This window comes from Epinephelus lanceolatus, chromosome 10 (genome assembly GCF_041903045.1).
Source record: "Epinephelus lanceolatus isolate andai-2023 chromosome 10, ASM4190304v1, whole genome shotgun sequence".
Classification (NCBI taxonomy): domain Eukaryota; kingdom Metazoa; phylum Chordata; class Actinopteri; order Perciformes; family Serranidae; genus Epinephelus; species Epinephelus lanceolatus.
In genome coordinates, this window is record NC_135743.1 from 2946648 (window position 1) to 2963745 (window position 17098).

At 41.8% G+C, this 17098-nt stretch overlaps 3 protein-coding genes across 5 annotated transcripts in view; 2 read left to right on the forward strand and 1 right to left on the reverse strand.

Annotated features, from left to right (window-relative positions):
• LOC117266222 (sodium bicarbonate cotransporter 3-like) overlaps positions 1-1941 on the forward strand; it is a 69809-nt gene extending 67868 nt beyond the window's left edge. For all 3 annotated transcript variants that reach the window (XM_078171279.1, XM_078171278.1, XM_033641281.2), the window contains 6 exons: positions 9-77; positions 171-344; positions 436-567; positions 652-737; positions 822-929; positions 1199-1941. In XM_078171279.1, coding sequence (XP_078027405.1) covers positions 9-77; positions 171-344; positions 436-567; positions 652-737; positions 822-929; positions 1199-1280 — 651 coding nt within the window. In that variant the 3' untranslated portion in view covers positions 1281-1941. The remainder of the gene's footprint in view (positions 1-8; positions 78-170; positions 345-435; positions 568-651; positions 738-821; positions 930-1198) is intronic.
• A 977-nt stretch (positions 1942-2918) lies between these two features.
• On the reverse strand, positions 2919-9576 carry LOC117265318 (ectonucleotide pyrophosphatase/phosphodiesterase family member 7). Its single transcript, XM_033639744.2, has 5 exons — positions 9262-9576; positions 8298-8443; positions 6928-7551; positions 5270-5492; positions 2919-3467 (listed from the first exon to the last, which is right to left on the reverse strand). The coding sequence occupies exons 1-5, from the start codon at positions 9506-9508 to the stop codon at positions 3394-3396; spliced, it is 1314 nt and encodes a 437-aa protein (XP_033495635.2). The 5' UTR covers positions 9509-9576; the 3' UTR covers positions 2919-3393.
• A 3105-nt stretch (positions 9577-12681) lies between these two features.
• On the forward strand, positions 12682-16200 carry mrps12 (mitochondrial ribosomal protein S12). Its single transcript, XM_033639745.2, has 3 exons — positions 12682-12870; positions 14715-14765; positions 15166-16200. The coding sequence occupies exons 2-3, from the start codon at positions 14717-14719 to the stop codon at positions 15546-15548; spliced, it is 432 nt and encodes a 143-aa protein (XP_033495636.1). The 5' UTR covers positions 12682-12870; positions 14715-14716; the 3' UTR covers positions 15549-16200.
• The last annotated feature ends 898 nt before the right edge of the window (positions 16201-17098 follow it).

Here is a 17098-nt window from a genome sequence, read left to right on the forward strand (position 1 = left end):
TCCCTCAGTTCATCCCGATGCCGGTCCTGTACGGAGTCTTCCTCTACATGGGTGTGTCCTCACTCAAAGGCATTCAGGTCTGTCTCAGTGTCCATCTGTCTGTCCTGCTACAGCTTCATCAGTCTGTGGTTCAGTGTCTCTGATGTCTTGTCTGTCTGTGCATCCTGCAGCTGTTCGACCGCATCAAACTGTTCGGCATGCCGGCCAAACACCAGCCGGACCTGATCTACCTGCGCTACGTCCCCCTGTGGAAGGTCCACGTCTTCACTGTGGTGCAGCTGACCTGCCTCATCGTCCTCTGGGCCATCAAGGCCTCGGCCGCCGCCGTCGTCTTCCCCATGATGGTGAGACAAACAGAGAATTGACCGAGAGAGCATGTTTTATTTTATCTATACTCTAACACAGTAACTGGTGTTCTCTGGCTGTCCTCTGCAGGTTCTGGCTCTGGTGTTCATCCGCAAGCTTCTGGATTTCTGCTTCACCAAGCGAGAGCTGAGCTGGTTGGACGACCTGATTCCAGAGAGCAAGAAGAAGAAGGAAGACGATAAGAAGAAGAAGGAGAAGGAGGTGAGCCGCTAAACTGAAACCTTAAAAACAATGTGGCCCTGCTTCAGTCTCCTCACTGACACCACTGTGGGTTTATTTCTCCAGGATGCTCAGCGAATGCTGGATGAAGCGGAGGACGATCAGCCATACGACCAAGGAATTGACTTTACAGTAAAAAACCTGAAAAAACTGTGAGTTGATAACATCAGAACACTGTGATACCTGTCTGTAGACGGCAGCAGAGAGTAATGTGTTTATATGTGTGTGTCGTGCAGCGTGGACCCATCCGAGGTGAACATCTCAGATGAAATGGCAAAAAGCGGCATTTGGAAATCAGTTTCTAAAACCTCTGAGAGCAGCAAATCTCTGAAACGCTGCAACAGGTAAGAAACTCTTTGCTGAACTGGTACTGAGTGTGAGAAACAGGATGATGTATGGCTGTTAGTGTGAAGTGGTCGGAAACACTGATGTTGTCACAAGTTTATTAACCGATGGGAAAAAGTTTTAGAACACAGTTGGATGTTTTATTGAGTGGTCACAAACTGGAGTGATCAATGAGCAGAACTATTTTAAACTGGTTTTCTTCACACTGTGACAGATTGATCGATAAATCAGTAAGATGTCTGATTCGATGTTTCGTTGTGTCTTGCAGCCACGACAAGCTGTCGACCATCCAGATAAGGGTGGAGAAGGAGGACGGTCGCAATGCCGTGGACGCTGAGACTTCATTATGATCCACCGCCGCTCCCCACCACCAGGCGGCACCGTTGGAAGATGAGGTTACTGATGGGATACCGTAGCCCTCTCTGAACTGAGGTGAAAGGTCATGGGACGGCCAATCAGGCTTCACCTCGCCGTGCCGTACTTCTCGTGCTGTGTGTTCTCAGGCGAAGGTGAACGTTTAATTTTCTCATCGTTTTATGGTGAAACATAAAGACTCCGCCACTGGGAGCCAATCTGGCCGCCACTTTTGGAAACATCTTCCTCAGGTTTCTTTGGTTGATTTTTTACACAGGCGGTCGGCTGCTGCGCTGTGATTGGCTGCTGAATTAACACACACAGACTCAGTTGAAGGCCTGATTTTTTTTTTTTTTCCAGACTGATGAGTTTAATTTTATGGTTTTAAATTTTCTGTTTCTGCTTTGATGAAGCAGACGGAGCGGTTCACCTCCAACAGGTTTTTATTTAATCCGTCATGCTGATTTAAGTTTTATATATGTGTGTGTGTGTATGAGTGAGTTTCTATGTATATGTATGCGAGTGTGTGAGCGTGTGTGTGCATGGTCACTGTTGTGCCTCACCTTGTTGCCTGCAGTGGCCGACTGGATGATGTCACAGCCGCTGTCGTCATTGTTTCTTCTTAAAGTTTAAATAAAATCAATTTGGTGACAACGATCAGATCTGACACTTTAATGACACATAAAAATCTGAATTCAGGTCATTGACACAGTGAGAACTTCCTGTCAGAGAAACACTTTGGGACTGAATATAATTTAATTAAAGATGACCTGTTCTGCTCATGTTGAGGTTTATACTTGTATTTTGGGGTTTCTACTAGAACATGTTTATGTGTTTTAAAGGTACAAAAAACTTTATTTTCCTCGTCCTGTCTGTGCTGGAACACCTCTATCTACTCTCTGACTGAGACGAACCGCAGATGCACCTCCTCCCTTCCGGGTGCAATGCACCTCATTAAGTAATGCAGCACACCTGGGCAGATCTACACTTGAGGGAAAAGGGACAGCAGCACAGAACACATACAGCTGTTACACGCCTGTCTCTCTAAGACCTCCTCCCAAAAAGTCCATTCTGCTCTGGTTCGTCAGCGTTTCCTGGTCAGCCACATCTCAGCGTCTCTGCGTCGTCTTTGTAGCCGGGGATCAAATATAGCAGAGAACAGCAACACTTTCTCCTGTGAAAAATCACCAATAACAGCTTCTAAAAAGAGCCGGACGTGTTCCAGCAGGATCTGAAATCAGGGACAACATGAGGTCAATAACGAGCTGTCATCCGCTTGGAGCAGAAAAAACGTTTGTAACAGAGAATCCGAATTTTGCTTACGACATTCTGAAGTCCAGTTCAAACCAAAGATTTAAGCCAAGATGAATTAAACAGGCTGCTACTGTCAATGCTCCGTTCTGTAACGTTGTAAAAACCTGCTGGTTCACAGGAAGTGACCACCACGAGACGGCGTATCATCTCTAGTCAACGACTCTCTGTGCTTCTGATCTGTAACGTTGACAGGAAGTGACCACCATGAGACGGCGTATCATCTCTAGTAGTAACGTGCACTGCAGTAATCTCCCTCTGGTGTGTTCACTAATAGGCTAATCTTCCTCGTCTCCGTGGACATGATAGAAAACACAAGAAGAAACAGGACAGAATAATATTTTTAATTGGCTTCACTCATCATGTTTACATAAATATTCTATGTAATTCTACATAAATCCAACAAAATGCTTCCTGGAACAACGGTGGCGCTGGAAGCTTCGGACATCATCATTGTAGTCATGTGATAAAAGCTCTGTGTCAGTGTGTCCAAACTGTTTTCAGTGGTGGAACAAGTCTTCACATCTTTTACTTAAACACCGTCAGTCTTAGAATTTATCTATAAATCTGCACAAAGCCGACACCAACAGCTGACGATCATCACGCATCTGCTTCATAAGTACAAACATGTCAATCACATGTTGCAAAATAAAATAAAAAGCCATACGATCATAAGTTAGTTAAATATTACACAGACAGTAATAGTTCACTGAGACAAGATGTGATGAAGATGGAGAACGGTGATGTTGACGAGGTTTAAACCTTCAGATGAAGTAATGGAAGCTGATCCTGGATCTGTTAGAGCACCGTGAAGATGAGGAGCAGCGTCGACAGCAGCAGAGCCGCAGACAGTCGAGCTCTCCGAGATCCACCTGAACACAAAGAGAAACCACATCAAATACTCTGATAGATTCATAGTACTGTGAGTGTTACTGACGGTATGAAGTGAGATGTGTGCCTGGAGTTTGCTGCAGTCACTCAAAGATAAATGAATAACGACTACAGACTAGATGTTATCATTTAAAGCCTTTACAGTTTGAACCATTTATTAAAGGTGAGGTGAGGTGAGGTGTCACACACTGTCAGCGGGAAATCATGGACAATTAGTGGTTACTGCTGGTTAAGATAAGCGATAGCAGATGGAACAAAAGACAATCTGTAATGCTTTCTACATTTAGGGAGGCTGAACCTGAACCGCCCTGATGGAAACATCTGAAACATGGAGGGGATGTTAAGGCTCTGAGACAATCGACCAAGCTTTAGAGGTGACCGTCTCTTCATACAGATGCTGGAGGTTAATAAAAGTAACACTACTGATCTTGCAGCACAACTTGGCTCAGATTACCAAAAGAACAGACTGTTTAAGAAAGAACGGACTCATGATTGTCCTTTCTACATCGAAACTTAGCAGCTTCCTGAAACAGAACAGGTGTTGGTTTGCCTTCTAACAGATGTTGTCACGTCAAAATTCAACTTGTCATCTAAAACAGTGCTCAGATACTTGTACTGCTACACCGGCTCCCCTTCATCACACAGGGAGCAGGAAGGCAGGGCCTCCTCCGAAAATCAATAAACATCTCACTGTGGAGGAAAGACTGGTCAGACCAGTTAACAAATTCATCCAGTACTGGTCCATGATCATATTCTGATCCATGAAGACGACGTACAAGAGTAGAGTCATTTGTGTACTTAAGGACAAATCTCAATGTGTGATTAGTCCGACAATCATTTGTGTATAAACAGAATAAAAGAGGAGCAAGAACACATCCCTGAGGGGCTCCAGTAGAGGACAAACAGGTACTGGACAGTGTCCCGTTAACCTGGACCCTCTGAGACCTGTTTGTGAAAAAGTCAGTGAGCAAAAATTCAAATTATAATTAGATAAAAGTCTGTGAGCTGAAACATGAGGCTGGACATGATTATAAGCAGAAGGGAAATCAATTAAAAACAGGTCCAGAATTATTTGTTGGCACACAAAAACAAACTGTAGCTCCCATTAAGTTTTACAAAGTTTTCCATGACATCCATCAAGTTTCTCCTGATACAATCTCTACAGCTGTGATCTCTGCTGCCTGCTTCCTGTCAAATTTAAACATAACTTCCTTTAAACAAACACCACAGGTTTTACAGCCACATTACATATCAGATAATTAATTTATTTCATTCTATAAGGTTCCTGCTGCTCATTAGATGACATGTTTTTTAACAATATGCCGGTGACAAGATGTCAGAGCTGTTGAACATCAGTGATTTTAGTGAAATTAGAAGTCCAGTGTTTCCCTGTGAAATGTAGCGCGAGAAGAGTGGTCCCCAAACTCTCTCCTTAACCCTTGGAAACCTGAGCAAATTAGCTTGGTTTCTTTCAAGCACATGGGAAGAAGGCATCGAGCAGCGAAAGAAGAAATAGCAAGAGATTAGTAAAAAGATCATTAGTTTAAAAAAAAAAAAAAAGTTAAAAACAAACAAAAAAGGAAATGACCTGGAAAAGGAGCTTAAAAATTATAATTCTGTAACATATTTTTCTTTTTTAAATTATTGTCTAAATATATAATTTTTTTTGTAATTTGTGAGTTGTTCGTTGCATTTTATCCCCATGTGTTTGAAAGAATTTGCACCAACCTGCTATGATTAGTCTGATGATGTAACAGTGTGATTTTGACCTCGACAGACTCACCGCTGTGCAGCAGCATCTTCTCTGTCACAGTCACAGACCCGTTGTGTGGCGCCGGTTGGATCTGCAGCACTTTACACATCAGAGGGTAGATGTGGATGCTGTCAAACGGCTCAGACAGGAAGTTCTTCTTGAAGTCGGGTCCAAAGGCCCTGAAGATCATCTTCATGTCCATCTCTCCGCTGTGGAAGCCGTGGTCACCTTTGTTGACGTAGACGATGAATCTCTGGTGGGAAACATAGAACAGCTGTGAGCCAGTTCCCATTCAGCCTGGGTGGTCGCAGGTCAGAGAACAGAGGGTGGGCAGAGGGCATTGTGTCTCTGCATGTTTACCCAGCTGTCTGTCTGTCTGTCTGTCTGTCAGCAAAGCCAACAGGAAACTGAATAAAAGGCGAAACATTTACATCACAGACAATTAAAATGTCACCACCTCTAAATGGACAGCGCTTTGATGCTGAAGCTCAGAGAGTCAGTGGAGCGCCGGACTAAAAATGGTTTCTTGTATTTTAAATCATTTTGTAGTGTTAGTCGGGATTTTGTTTTAATTTTTCAGCCATTCAGCATCGTGTTGTGTTTGTGTCTTTGTTGGGAGTTTTTTGGTATTTTGTCAGAGAATCAAACCCACAGGGCGCCTTGGTGGCCAATCATGTAACTGCTACCATAATGTCACTAGAGTCTGGGACACCTTTAGTCCTGTTTCCACCAAGCAGTTCAGTTCAGTTCATTGTTTCTGTCTCCACAGTGTAAAGTTGTGGATGGTACCAACAGAAGCGTTCCTTAGCGTCCCCATGTTTGGTCCCCCCTCTGTTGGGGTACCTAGCACACAGATCTGGTACTAAAAGGTGGAGCTAGAAACCCTGCAGTCTGATTGGTCAGTAGAGGACGCTCACTCTGGTTTTATGTAACCTCTGTTCATACATCAGTAAACTACAACTATAAAATGAAAGAGAAAAAATAACTTCATTCACTGGGCCGACTGCCGGCAACTTTTAAGGTGGAACGTTAACTTGTAATGTTACTCAATGCATGAGGTGATGACGTGAATCCATCAGCACACCTTAAATTTCACTGTGACAACTTTGACCATCACTTTAGTTTTTATATGACACACACTTTTAGTAATGACTTTAAAAATATAGATTAATTTGGAGCGGATTATGTGAAGGTCATATATTCTAATCCTCACTTCCTGTGGGCTACAGCAACACTAAACCCCTGAGCTTGCCTGAGAAGGACTAAATGCACAAAGCTGCTATTTTTAAATATCCCATGGAGAGAGACTCTCACTGCAGCCTGTTCTATTTTGTTGTGAAAATGTGGGCGTGCAGCCTCGTTCTGTGGACGATAAACCAGGTGCAGACTTCCATCTGTGTCACCGCTGATGAGGAAATACAGCGAGTGCTGGATGGAGCAGTGAGTGACAACAACCCCGCCCACATTTAAGAGGACTGTCTGAACAGACCGAGGGTCTAGGTACCATGTCTGAAGGGTTACTGCTGGTTCCAGGAGGACTGGACTGAAAGGGTTTGGTGGAGACGGGGCTTTTGTGGCGTCCACATCACTCTCTCATTATTTCCAGTCAGCTCTTTCCTGGTGACTGAATCATAAACACAAAGTTCTCAGAAACATTTTTTACAACACAATTAAACTGAGAAACTCACAGAGTTCAGGTTGAATCCCAGATCTGCGACGACCACGATGGGAGGCAGCCGTTTACTTTTGGTGAGATGGAAGCTCTCAGGCATCTCATTTTTCTTGTAGACCGTCAGATTGGGCGCTTTGGACAGGGCGTCAAACACCTCCTGCTCCTTCCCTGGACGCGGCGTCAGGATGCCGAACCCACCATAGTCCAAGATCTCAAAGCTAGCGAGCTTGATTAAATTCAGGTACTTGTTGAGGATGATCTCATCCACCTGTGGCCGCTTTTTGACGGTGGTCATGCCATGGTCGGAGGTGATGATGACGTTCAGGCTGTCGTTGAGGTGATGGAGACTGATGGCCTCCCTCAGGTAGCCGATGGTACGGTCGATCTGCTGGATGATCTTCTTCCTGTCTGGGTGGTCCGGCCCCTTGGCGTGGCCCACGTTGTCCGGCTCACCGTAGTACAGCGTCACCAGGTCGAAGTCCTCCTCAGAGAACCAGCTCATCACCTTGTCAATGTTGTCACGCCACTCGGTCTCATTGTCGTCTGGGTGACCAGACTCCTCCACCAGCGCTCGGTTTACTGCCTGGCCGTGGTAGCTTACCCCGCCTCCAGGGTAGTAGAAGGAGGCAGTTTTCAGACCCTGAAAAAACAAGAAAAGAAAAGAAATGGTTTTAAGATGTTTTAAGATGGTGTATGTGGGACTCAGAATTCAATTAAAGTAATTTTATTGTTTAACACTCTGTACGTTTCCAGTCACAGTGAAGTGGAGCTCCAGTTCCAGCTGGACGAGGACATCTAACTGGCCTACTGTCCTTGTCCCAGTATACAAGTACGGGAGGGGAATCCATTTATTGAGCCAAGTATGTGCGACTCCTCTACGATAGGTGGAGATATGCCCCCTTTCAGCTTGTTAGTATTGGACCTTTTTCCTGTTGACCTATTACGTCACAGACCAAACAATGGACAAACAAGTTAGCTACGGTTAGCTAGCAGCTAACTGCTACCATGGTGGACAACTTTACAGCTCTGTACATTTGGTCCGTCCACAAAGTCACGGCTCTGGATGTAGATTTCTCCATGTTGTTACCGGCTTCTTCTTCTCTTACACATTTAATGCTATTGGACTTCCGGGTCAAAGCCCGGGGCGGAAACTGTGGAGCATGCTCAGAGCGCCTCAGCCAGTTTGGGTCTGATTGACTGTATACATGCAGGAGTCACATGATCTGGGTGTGTTAGTCCCACTGTGACAAGTTCACTGCAGGACCATTTCACTCACACTGACATGTTTACAGGGATTTTAAAAGACTGACACAATAAACCCATTTTCTCTGATGTCATGGAAACAGACTGACTGATCCTGATCGATGATCCTGATCGATGACTCACCTGGTTCTGAGCTGTGATCCATAACGGCAGCACTCCGTTATCCCACCACTCCGATGTTTTCATGGTCTTTTTGTGAGGAACTTTTTGGTTCGTTGTCGTGTTGAACATCATGTTGTGGACGACTTCATGATCCTCCACCCACCTGCCTGACGCACAGGAAACAAGACACAAAGAGGTTTTAACATTTAAACACACTGAAAGTAGCCAGTATCAGCTTAAACAATAGTACCTGTTGTACTGTTGGTGCTTATATGACTATGACAAGATAAAATAAAATAAGACAAGATTAAGTCTTGACTCAGGGGATGATCACAGACACAAGTGCAGATAAATTGAGAAGTAAAAAATGAAAATAAATTAAAGAAAAGATCAACTGTAGAACTTTAATTAAACACCCAGTCCCTTTGACCAGCTCTGTGTAGCAGAAAAAAATGTAGCAGCAATATTTAACAATAAATTAAATGATCACCTCACAGGCTTTTACTGTGATATTTTACCAAGTTTTGAATTTTATTGTGAAACTCATGCAGGTAAATGTAGTAATTTTACAGAGGCAGTTTTTCTGTGAGATTACAGTGAGATGCAGTAATTCTACAGGAGCATACTGTTAAATCACAGTAATCAATTGTACATGATCTATGACGTTATAGTTAAATTCAGTCATTTACAGGAAGGCACTGTGTTATCACAGTAATGTAACGGGCTTTAACTGTGAGGTTACAGGTAATATAGTAATTTTACAGGAGCATACTGTTAAATCACAGTAATATGTAGATATAACTACTGAGATCACAGTATAGGGTTGTCATACAGTAACGTACTGTGAAAGTGATGCAACTAGTAGCCAGTAGTTTCCTGTAGCTGTACAGTCAGATCTTTCACAGTGTATAGTTTGAGGTATGATATGCTACAGTATGAGGTGCAGTAGTGATGTAATGATATGAATAAAGCAGTTGGTTGTTACCGGTGATGGTGGTGAAGTGGGACGGGGAGGTCATGGTCAGCATTGGCGGGGTGATGTATTTAGCCTTGACCCCGTCCTCCACCAGCTGGTCCAGGTGCGGCGTGTCCACGTCCTGGTCGTAGTCCCACCTGAAGCCATCGAAGGAGATGAGCAGCAGCTTGTTTCTCTGCGCTGCCTTGCTCAGAGGTTTGCCGGCAGCGCAGATCACCGCTGTGACGACCAGAAGGAGCTCCAGCCTCATCTTCATCTTCACGCTGAACTGAGCGTGAGGCTTCACCTGTCTGTCGACACACCTGCAGCTCCCTCCCAGTTTAATGTGTAACTCTGATAGAGATCTGCTGAGCTGCTGCGAAGGACGAGACCTTCGACTGGAAGCAGAGCTCAAAGTGACTCTTATCGATCAGCATCAGTAATCTGTGGACCTGCTGATAGCTGCTCGCATGTCTGGCTCAGTCCAGATATTTATAATGTGTATTCATATAATTATATCACGTGGCAGGGGAAGAAACAACTGACACAGTGTTGGACCAAATAAAAGTTCTTTTTGATCATATCACAGTAAACTGATGAGGGATTCCTTTTTATTGTGTTTATAATAATTATAAAATATTTTGTTTTTTATTCTGTGTGCAGTCAGAATAACTTCAGTTTTCACTTCAGTTGCAGTTTTCACATAATTTAAAATTATTGTGAAATGTATTTGGACAAAAATTAAATATTAATAAACCAACAAGTCAAACTAAAAAAAAAACCTGAACTCAAGGTCATCTCACTGTTTCAAGGACTTTCAACCACATCTCAAGGTCTTCATCAGCACATGCCAGTCGTCATGGAGACAGCAGTAAAAGGAACCTCTGACAAAACTAAGATGACCTTGAGTTAAGATTTTTATTTATGTCAAACATCCATTTCAAATCTGAAAGGATTTGAGTGTTTGTCTGGGAAAAAAACATATCTATATTATTATTACTCTTTGACAACGTTTATATCATATTTTCATAACTGAATATGATATAAACGTTTTCAAAGAGTTCTTTCTTTAGTAAATACAACTGTCACACTGAACACACTTTATATTAAAAACAAAAGCTAAACCTCTCTATAATCCTGTCATGTTCAAACCACATTGCTTCACTGCTGGTTTATCTGATTACAATATGATGACTGTAATAAAAGTTGATGCCAGATTAATGACTCATCAAACTGATTTACTCAACTCAGTAGCAGTTTGAAGGACAGCGTGAAGGGAACCATGTGAAACAGGTCAGTGAGTGTGGAAACAAAAAGGTGCAGCAGCTGATTTATGTGACTGAATGAACAGTTAGTGAGTAATGACATAAGAACTGAAGAAAATAAAAATTATCACAGTAAAAAAAAAAAAAGTAAAACAAGTCATCAGCTATAAAGCCTGAAAACTATCATAATTACCAAGGATTTTTTTTGCTGATATGTAACGACTTATTTGACCAATAACTGATACTGATATATATCTACTATTTTCGCACCTAATTTTAGTGATCATCAAGTCTCATATATACGTACACATACATCCTCTCATCATGACGGCCCAGCAGCAGATGGAGACATGAAATACTTTTCTTTCATTGTGTAAATAAGCAAAAGCATGTTGGCTGGTTCTGATTAAAGCTGATATCAGCCGATACCTATGATGTGCTGTAACTATTGTGCATCCCTAATATTTATATTCAGTTTTTAATTGCTAAACTTATAACTAAGTACAAACTTCCCTCTTTGTGTTCGTTGACACTTGATTTTCATCTCTTGCTTCAACCCTCTGCTTTAAAACAATATATAGAGCACAGTATCGTACTGTGTAAACTGTGTGTGTTAATTTAAAACAGCATTGTTCTAAATAAAGTACTAAAATCAGTGGTTCCCAACTGGTTCATCCACAGGGTCCAGATTTCCCCTCACTCATTTCTTAAAGGTCCACATAGTTTAATACGTTCAGCGTCATACTTGTGTTTGACCATGTGTTGGAGCCAGTTTGCTGTCTCTCTGAAGACACTGTCCATTAGTCTCTTGAAGTATTTAACTTCAAAATAAAAGCTCTGTGCTGGAAATTCACTGTACTTAAAAGTAAAGTATGTTTTTTACAAACTTGACATGTTTGCGAGTCACTTGCTCCATTCAGATTGGACCTGCGACCCACCTTTGGATTTCACACTAATAAAAACAGCTGACAAAATAACTGAATATATCCGACTGTTTGAGGAAAAAGACCAGTTAAAGTACATGATTAGTCAGTGGTGGACGAAGAACCTGAGAGACACACCTGAGTAAAAGTACAGATTTCTTACCAGAAAATAACTCTATTACTTGAGTGAAAGTCTCAAAGTATCTGATATTTACTGCACTTAAGTAGCAAAAGTAATTTTATGATATTAAATGTATTTAAGTATTAAGTTAAAAGTACATGCTGGTAGCAAAAAGCAAGCATTCCCAGTTCTGACAGTTAGGAAGTTTATTTCTACACCACCTTAAAAATGAGGCGTACATGAAGAAAAACAAGATTTTTTTCACAACTCAAATGAGAACAAAATCCAAATACTATTTTGTAGTGAGTAACGAAGATGCTCAGGGCAAATGTAAAGGAATAACAGTTTTGTTGAAGAAATGTAGTGGCAGAAAAATGAAAGTTGGCAGAAATATAAAAACTCAAGTAAATACGGACCCTAACAAAGTATCATTACTGCTTTACTGGATTTGGTTTACATACATTTTTATTGCTGGTTCATCTTTTCTTTAGATTTTTTGAAATCCAATTCATTTGTAAGTACCTCAAACAACAGGTGATTTTAAAATTTACGTTTGTGTTGATATTTTGTACATAGAATCATGTTGTTGTGAAGACAAAACACTATTTGTCCTTTGTAAAGATCCAAAAATAGTAATAACAATGATAATGCTTTTTATGTATAGGTGTCTTTCACAGCGCTCAAGGACACTTTACAAGAGACAATTAGAAAAACAAGCAGCAGTGTTTCCATAGATCATAATGTCAAACAATTCAGGATTTTTCAAGAAAAGTTGATAAAAAGACTCGACAAAAATCATAAATATAAATATTATTACTGCATTGAAAAGTGAAATTTTGGTTCTCAAGTACACCCATAAAACTTCTCTAAATGATTCAATATCTGTTTTTAAAATGTTCATTTTTGCACGTCACTCATTTTGACAGTAAATATAAGCACAGTGCAAAATCTAAACGAACATGCTAGCTGGGTTTAGATTAAAAAATAAAAATAATTAATAAATAAAATAAAAAAATAGATTTAAGGCCCATTAATAATAGTACAGATCCCATAGATTTCAATAATAACCAGGCAGATCCTAGTAGATTAAATGCACATCTCTTATTTTGGTGGGGCAAAGAAATCCGGAAGCACTTCTATATGAATCAAATTACTTCCGGTGCACAGAAGTTCCTGCTGCTCACGCTTATGATGTGAAGTCCTTGGAGGGTTTACTCTCAAAATGCAATAACTGTTTTCAAATTAATTTATTATACACACTGTTTAGTGTTAACGGAAACTCTCTGATCATCTGACGGCGACGGAAGTTTGTCCGGTTTCCTGAGAGCCGGTAAGAAAAGCGATAAACACTCCGTTAACCTCTGTGTTGTGTCTGTCAGTTAGCTAACGTTAGCTGTTAGCCATGTTGTCTGTATGTGCGAGGATAAGTTAGCATTAAGACGTAGGTACATGTGTTCATTCCACCTCACGGTAAGTTAAATTAACGCTACATGTTTACTGTAGTTTGCATCACCTTGATTCTGATGCGTAGAATGAAGGTGACACCAGACTCCATTTACAAAACCTGACATTTTAGAGTTTCTTGCTCATCAGACACTCACAGAGGAGTAATTAACCAAACTAAAGACATTGTATAATTAATCAGGGGTCTTATTTGACTTCGGCATGCATCTGTTACACCTAGAACATCTAAAGTCAGTCATTTTCAGCATAGTACATGTTTACTCCTATAATCTCCTATCGATATAACAGTCTGAGCTGCCTGAGGAAACCTGTCTGAGTTACTCCCCTAGGTGGTGTTGTTTGTGCCGAACTGGCCGAGAGGACCGTATATTTAAAGTCTTAATTGTTATATTCCAGCAGAGTGTGTTCAGGTGGCTACAGTCAATGAAAGTTCTGCAGTTTGTGAAGAGGATTTGGTGCAGAAGTCAACAGAATGGAGTGCAGCAGGGATCGTAGAGCTGATGAGTGTTTATGTGTATTCTGGGTGCCTGTTAGAGTCCTAGAGTTTGTAATAATAATGATAATAATAATAACAATGATGGTGGTGGAGTTTGCATGTTCTCCCTGTGTCAGCGTGGGTTTCCTCCAGGTGCTCCAGCTTCCTCCCACAGTCCAAAGACATGCAGGTTAATTGGTGACTCTAAATTGTCCGTAGGTGTGAATGTGAGTGTGAATGGTTGTCTGTCTCTATGTGTCAGCCCTGTGATAGTCTGGTGACCTGTCCAGGGTGAACCCCGCCTCTCACTCAATGGCAGGAGATCGCATCAGCAGACCTGAGTTTGCCGATAGAGGAGCTCAGACAGGTCGGGGGGAGCCAGGTTGTGGAGGGCTTTATAGGTGATGATGATGTTTGAAGTGGGGGATGGGGAGCCAGTGGAGGCTATGAAAGATGGAGGTGATGAGGTCACAGGGGCAGGAGTGTGTGAGAAGATGAGCTGCTGAATTCTGGATTTAATGTAGTTTCGGTTTTGGATGATGAACCGTAGAGGAGACGGTTGCAGTAGTCGAGTCTGGAAGTGATAAATGTGTGAATGAGAGTCTCTGCAGCTGAAGAGCAGAGGGATGGACGGAGGCAGGCAATGTTTCTGAGATGGAAGAAGGCTGTTTTGGTGATGTGTTTGATAAGTTGGTCAGAGGAGAGGGTTAGGTGAGCACAGTGGAGCCATCAATGGAGAGGAGGGAGAAGTTATGGGTGGGTCTGATTAAAGATCTGGTACCAATGATGATGATGACTTTTGATTTGTCACAGTTCAGTTGGATGAAGTTGGGTTGAAGCCAGGATTTTATTTCCATGATGCAGTTGGTGAGGGCAGAGTGATGGCTCTGGTGGAGATGTGAAACTAAGTGTTGTCAGCGAAGCAGTGAAACTGACGTCCATGACGGCAGATTATTTGACCAAAGGGGGAGAATGTACAGGATGAAGAGGAGGGGGCTGAGAACTGAACCTTGGGGAACGCCAAAGTTCATAAATTGTCTGTTCTTCTTCTTATAAACACGTTGAGTCACTCAGAGCTGATTAAATAATGAATGAGCCTCTTTGATAATAACTCATGGTCGGTAGGAAGTTCTCTAGAAACACGTTTAACAGCCATGCCTGTAGTTCATAACAAAAGTTCCCTCTGAGTGTCATCACACAGTCGAAGCTTTACCATCTCTTGTGGTTTGTTTCAGGAATGTCTTCGTTATGGAGCCTGAGGCCAGTGCTGACATCACTGTTGCAAGGTAAGTGCACACACCTGCACACTTTCAAAGGCTCTGCTTCAGGTGCAGAACTCAGCAGGTGATGAAGCTTAACAGCTCCTGCACGCTGTCTCTTGTATCAAACTGTTAATATCATTGAAATGTAAAAACTTAATGTTTGAATCTAATTTCTTTAAAAACAAACAAAAAAAAGTTAAGATATTTTTGGGCATTTTTAGCCTTTATTTGACAGGACAGACAAGTGTGAAAGGGGGCGAGAGAGAGGGAGTGACATGCAGCAAAGGGCCACAGGCTGGAGTCGAACCCGGGCCGCTGCAGCAACAGCCTTGTACATGGGGCGCCTGCTCTACCACTAAGCCACCGACGCCCCATAATTTCTTTAAAATTTTAACATGTTGATAACGTGTTTCCGTCTCTGCAGCATCCCAGCATGCCTCTGCCTGGACGGGTCCCATCCTCTCCAGGACGATGGCTACTCTCAACCAGATGCACCGCCAGGGGAAACCCAAACAACCCCCTAAGTCTATCAGCGCCACGTTCGGCCATCCCCAGCTGAAGGCGGTGGTCCTGAAAACCATGAACCGAAAGCCCAAGAAGCCCAACTCCGCCAACAGAAAGTGCGCTCGAGTGCGGCTGTCCAACGGGAAGGAGGTGGTGGTGTTCATCCCCGGGGAGGGACACAACGTGCAGGAGCACAACGTGGTGCTGGTGGAGGGCGGGAAGAAGCAGGATCTGCCCGGAGTCAAACTCCGAGTGATCCGAGGGAAATTTGACTGTGCTCACGTGGTGAAGAAGAAACAGTAGACTGAGAGAGGGAACGCTTCTGTGATGTGTGTGTGTGTGTCGGATGTTTAATAAATACATGTGTTCGTCATCATCATGTCGGTGACTGGCTTCAAACTGACGTCAAAGTTTTAATGGAGATGTTAAATACACTGCATGGCCAAAAGTATGTAGACACCAGCTCAGTCCACCCATATAACAGCCTTTACTCCTTTAGCTCCCGACGTGATGTTTAATCTGCTGCGTTCAGACTCCAGAGTGTCGGCGAGGTCCAACACCAGTCAGTGTTCCAGTTCATCCCAAAGGTGCTGGATGGGATTGAGGTCCACACAGTTTATATATTCAGCATCATGCTTGTGTTTGGCCACGTGTTGGAGCTGGTTTGCTGTCTCTCTGAAGTCACTGTCCATTAGTTGCTCACTCTACTCACTGTACTTCAAACAGAATGTCTTTTACAAACCTGACGTGTGTGAGTCACTTTCAGTCCATTCAAAATGGACTGGGGACCCACCAGTTGGGAACCACTGCATAACCCATATTAATGATTCAAAGCAAATTCTGAGTAAAAACTAGCAAGGAAGGTTCCTAAATGTTTGGTTTTACACATTTAAAAAGTGTCTGCAGGTCCTTGAAATGTCTTAAATTCAGTTTAATAAATATTTGGCCTTAAAAGTCATTAAATAGTTTTAAATTTGATTGTGAGGGGTCTTTAAAGCCACAAACATTCTATGTATTTTCATTTAGCTTTTAATTTCTTGTCAAAATTAGAAACGCTCTACTGTGTGAAAGTCCACATATCTGATGTTACATATTTTAAACCTGCCACTGAACTTAATACTGCTTTTTACTTTGTACTTACACTTATCTGTTGACAGGATGTAGATCAGCCTATAACTCACTCTAATAACCATATTATATAAAAACCTCTCTCTGCATGGCACCACATATATACTTACCCTTTTTTATGTGCAATGCTTTTTAAAAATCAGTCTTAGATTTGGTTAAAAATAATCTTGAAAAAGGTTAAAAAACTATTAAAGTGTCTGATAACTGTAGATCTGTATAAAAAAAAAAAAAAAAAGTGTTGCCTGATGTAAAGCACAGCGGTGGAACTCAGATGCCTTCAGTAAATATCAATTTACTTATTGTCAGAATCACAAATAATTTATTGATTTATTTATTAAGTGGAAATCATGATCCATTACAGTCACTCTGAATTAAAGAATAGAGACGTAAGATAAAGTATGAAATAGAATTATGTAAATATAAAGTAATAAAATAGAAATAAAACTGCATTAAGCTACAATGCTAACACCAGTAGTTAAGATATTTAGAATAAAATGAATATTTTCACTGGTCTGAGTCTGTTAGTGTAACTGATATTAATAAAATTATTGATAATTTTGAGTGATGAATATTAACATTGAGACACAGACCTTAGCCGAATCACCCAGCTCCTCCATGGCGACACTCGCAATACCAGAAAAGACGCTTTTGACATTGTCCAGGAAGAAAATACCACCAAAGTCTTTAAAAGGACGATAAAATGAAACTCCACAAACATTATCTTT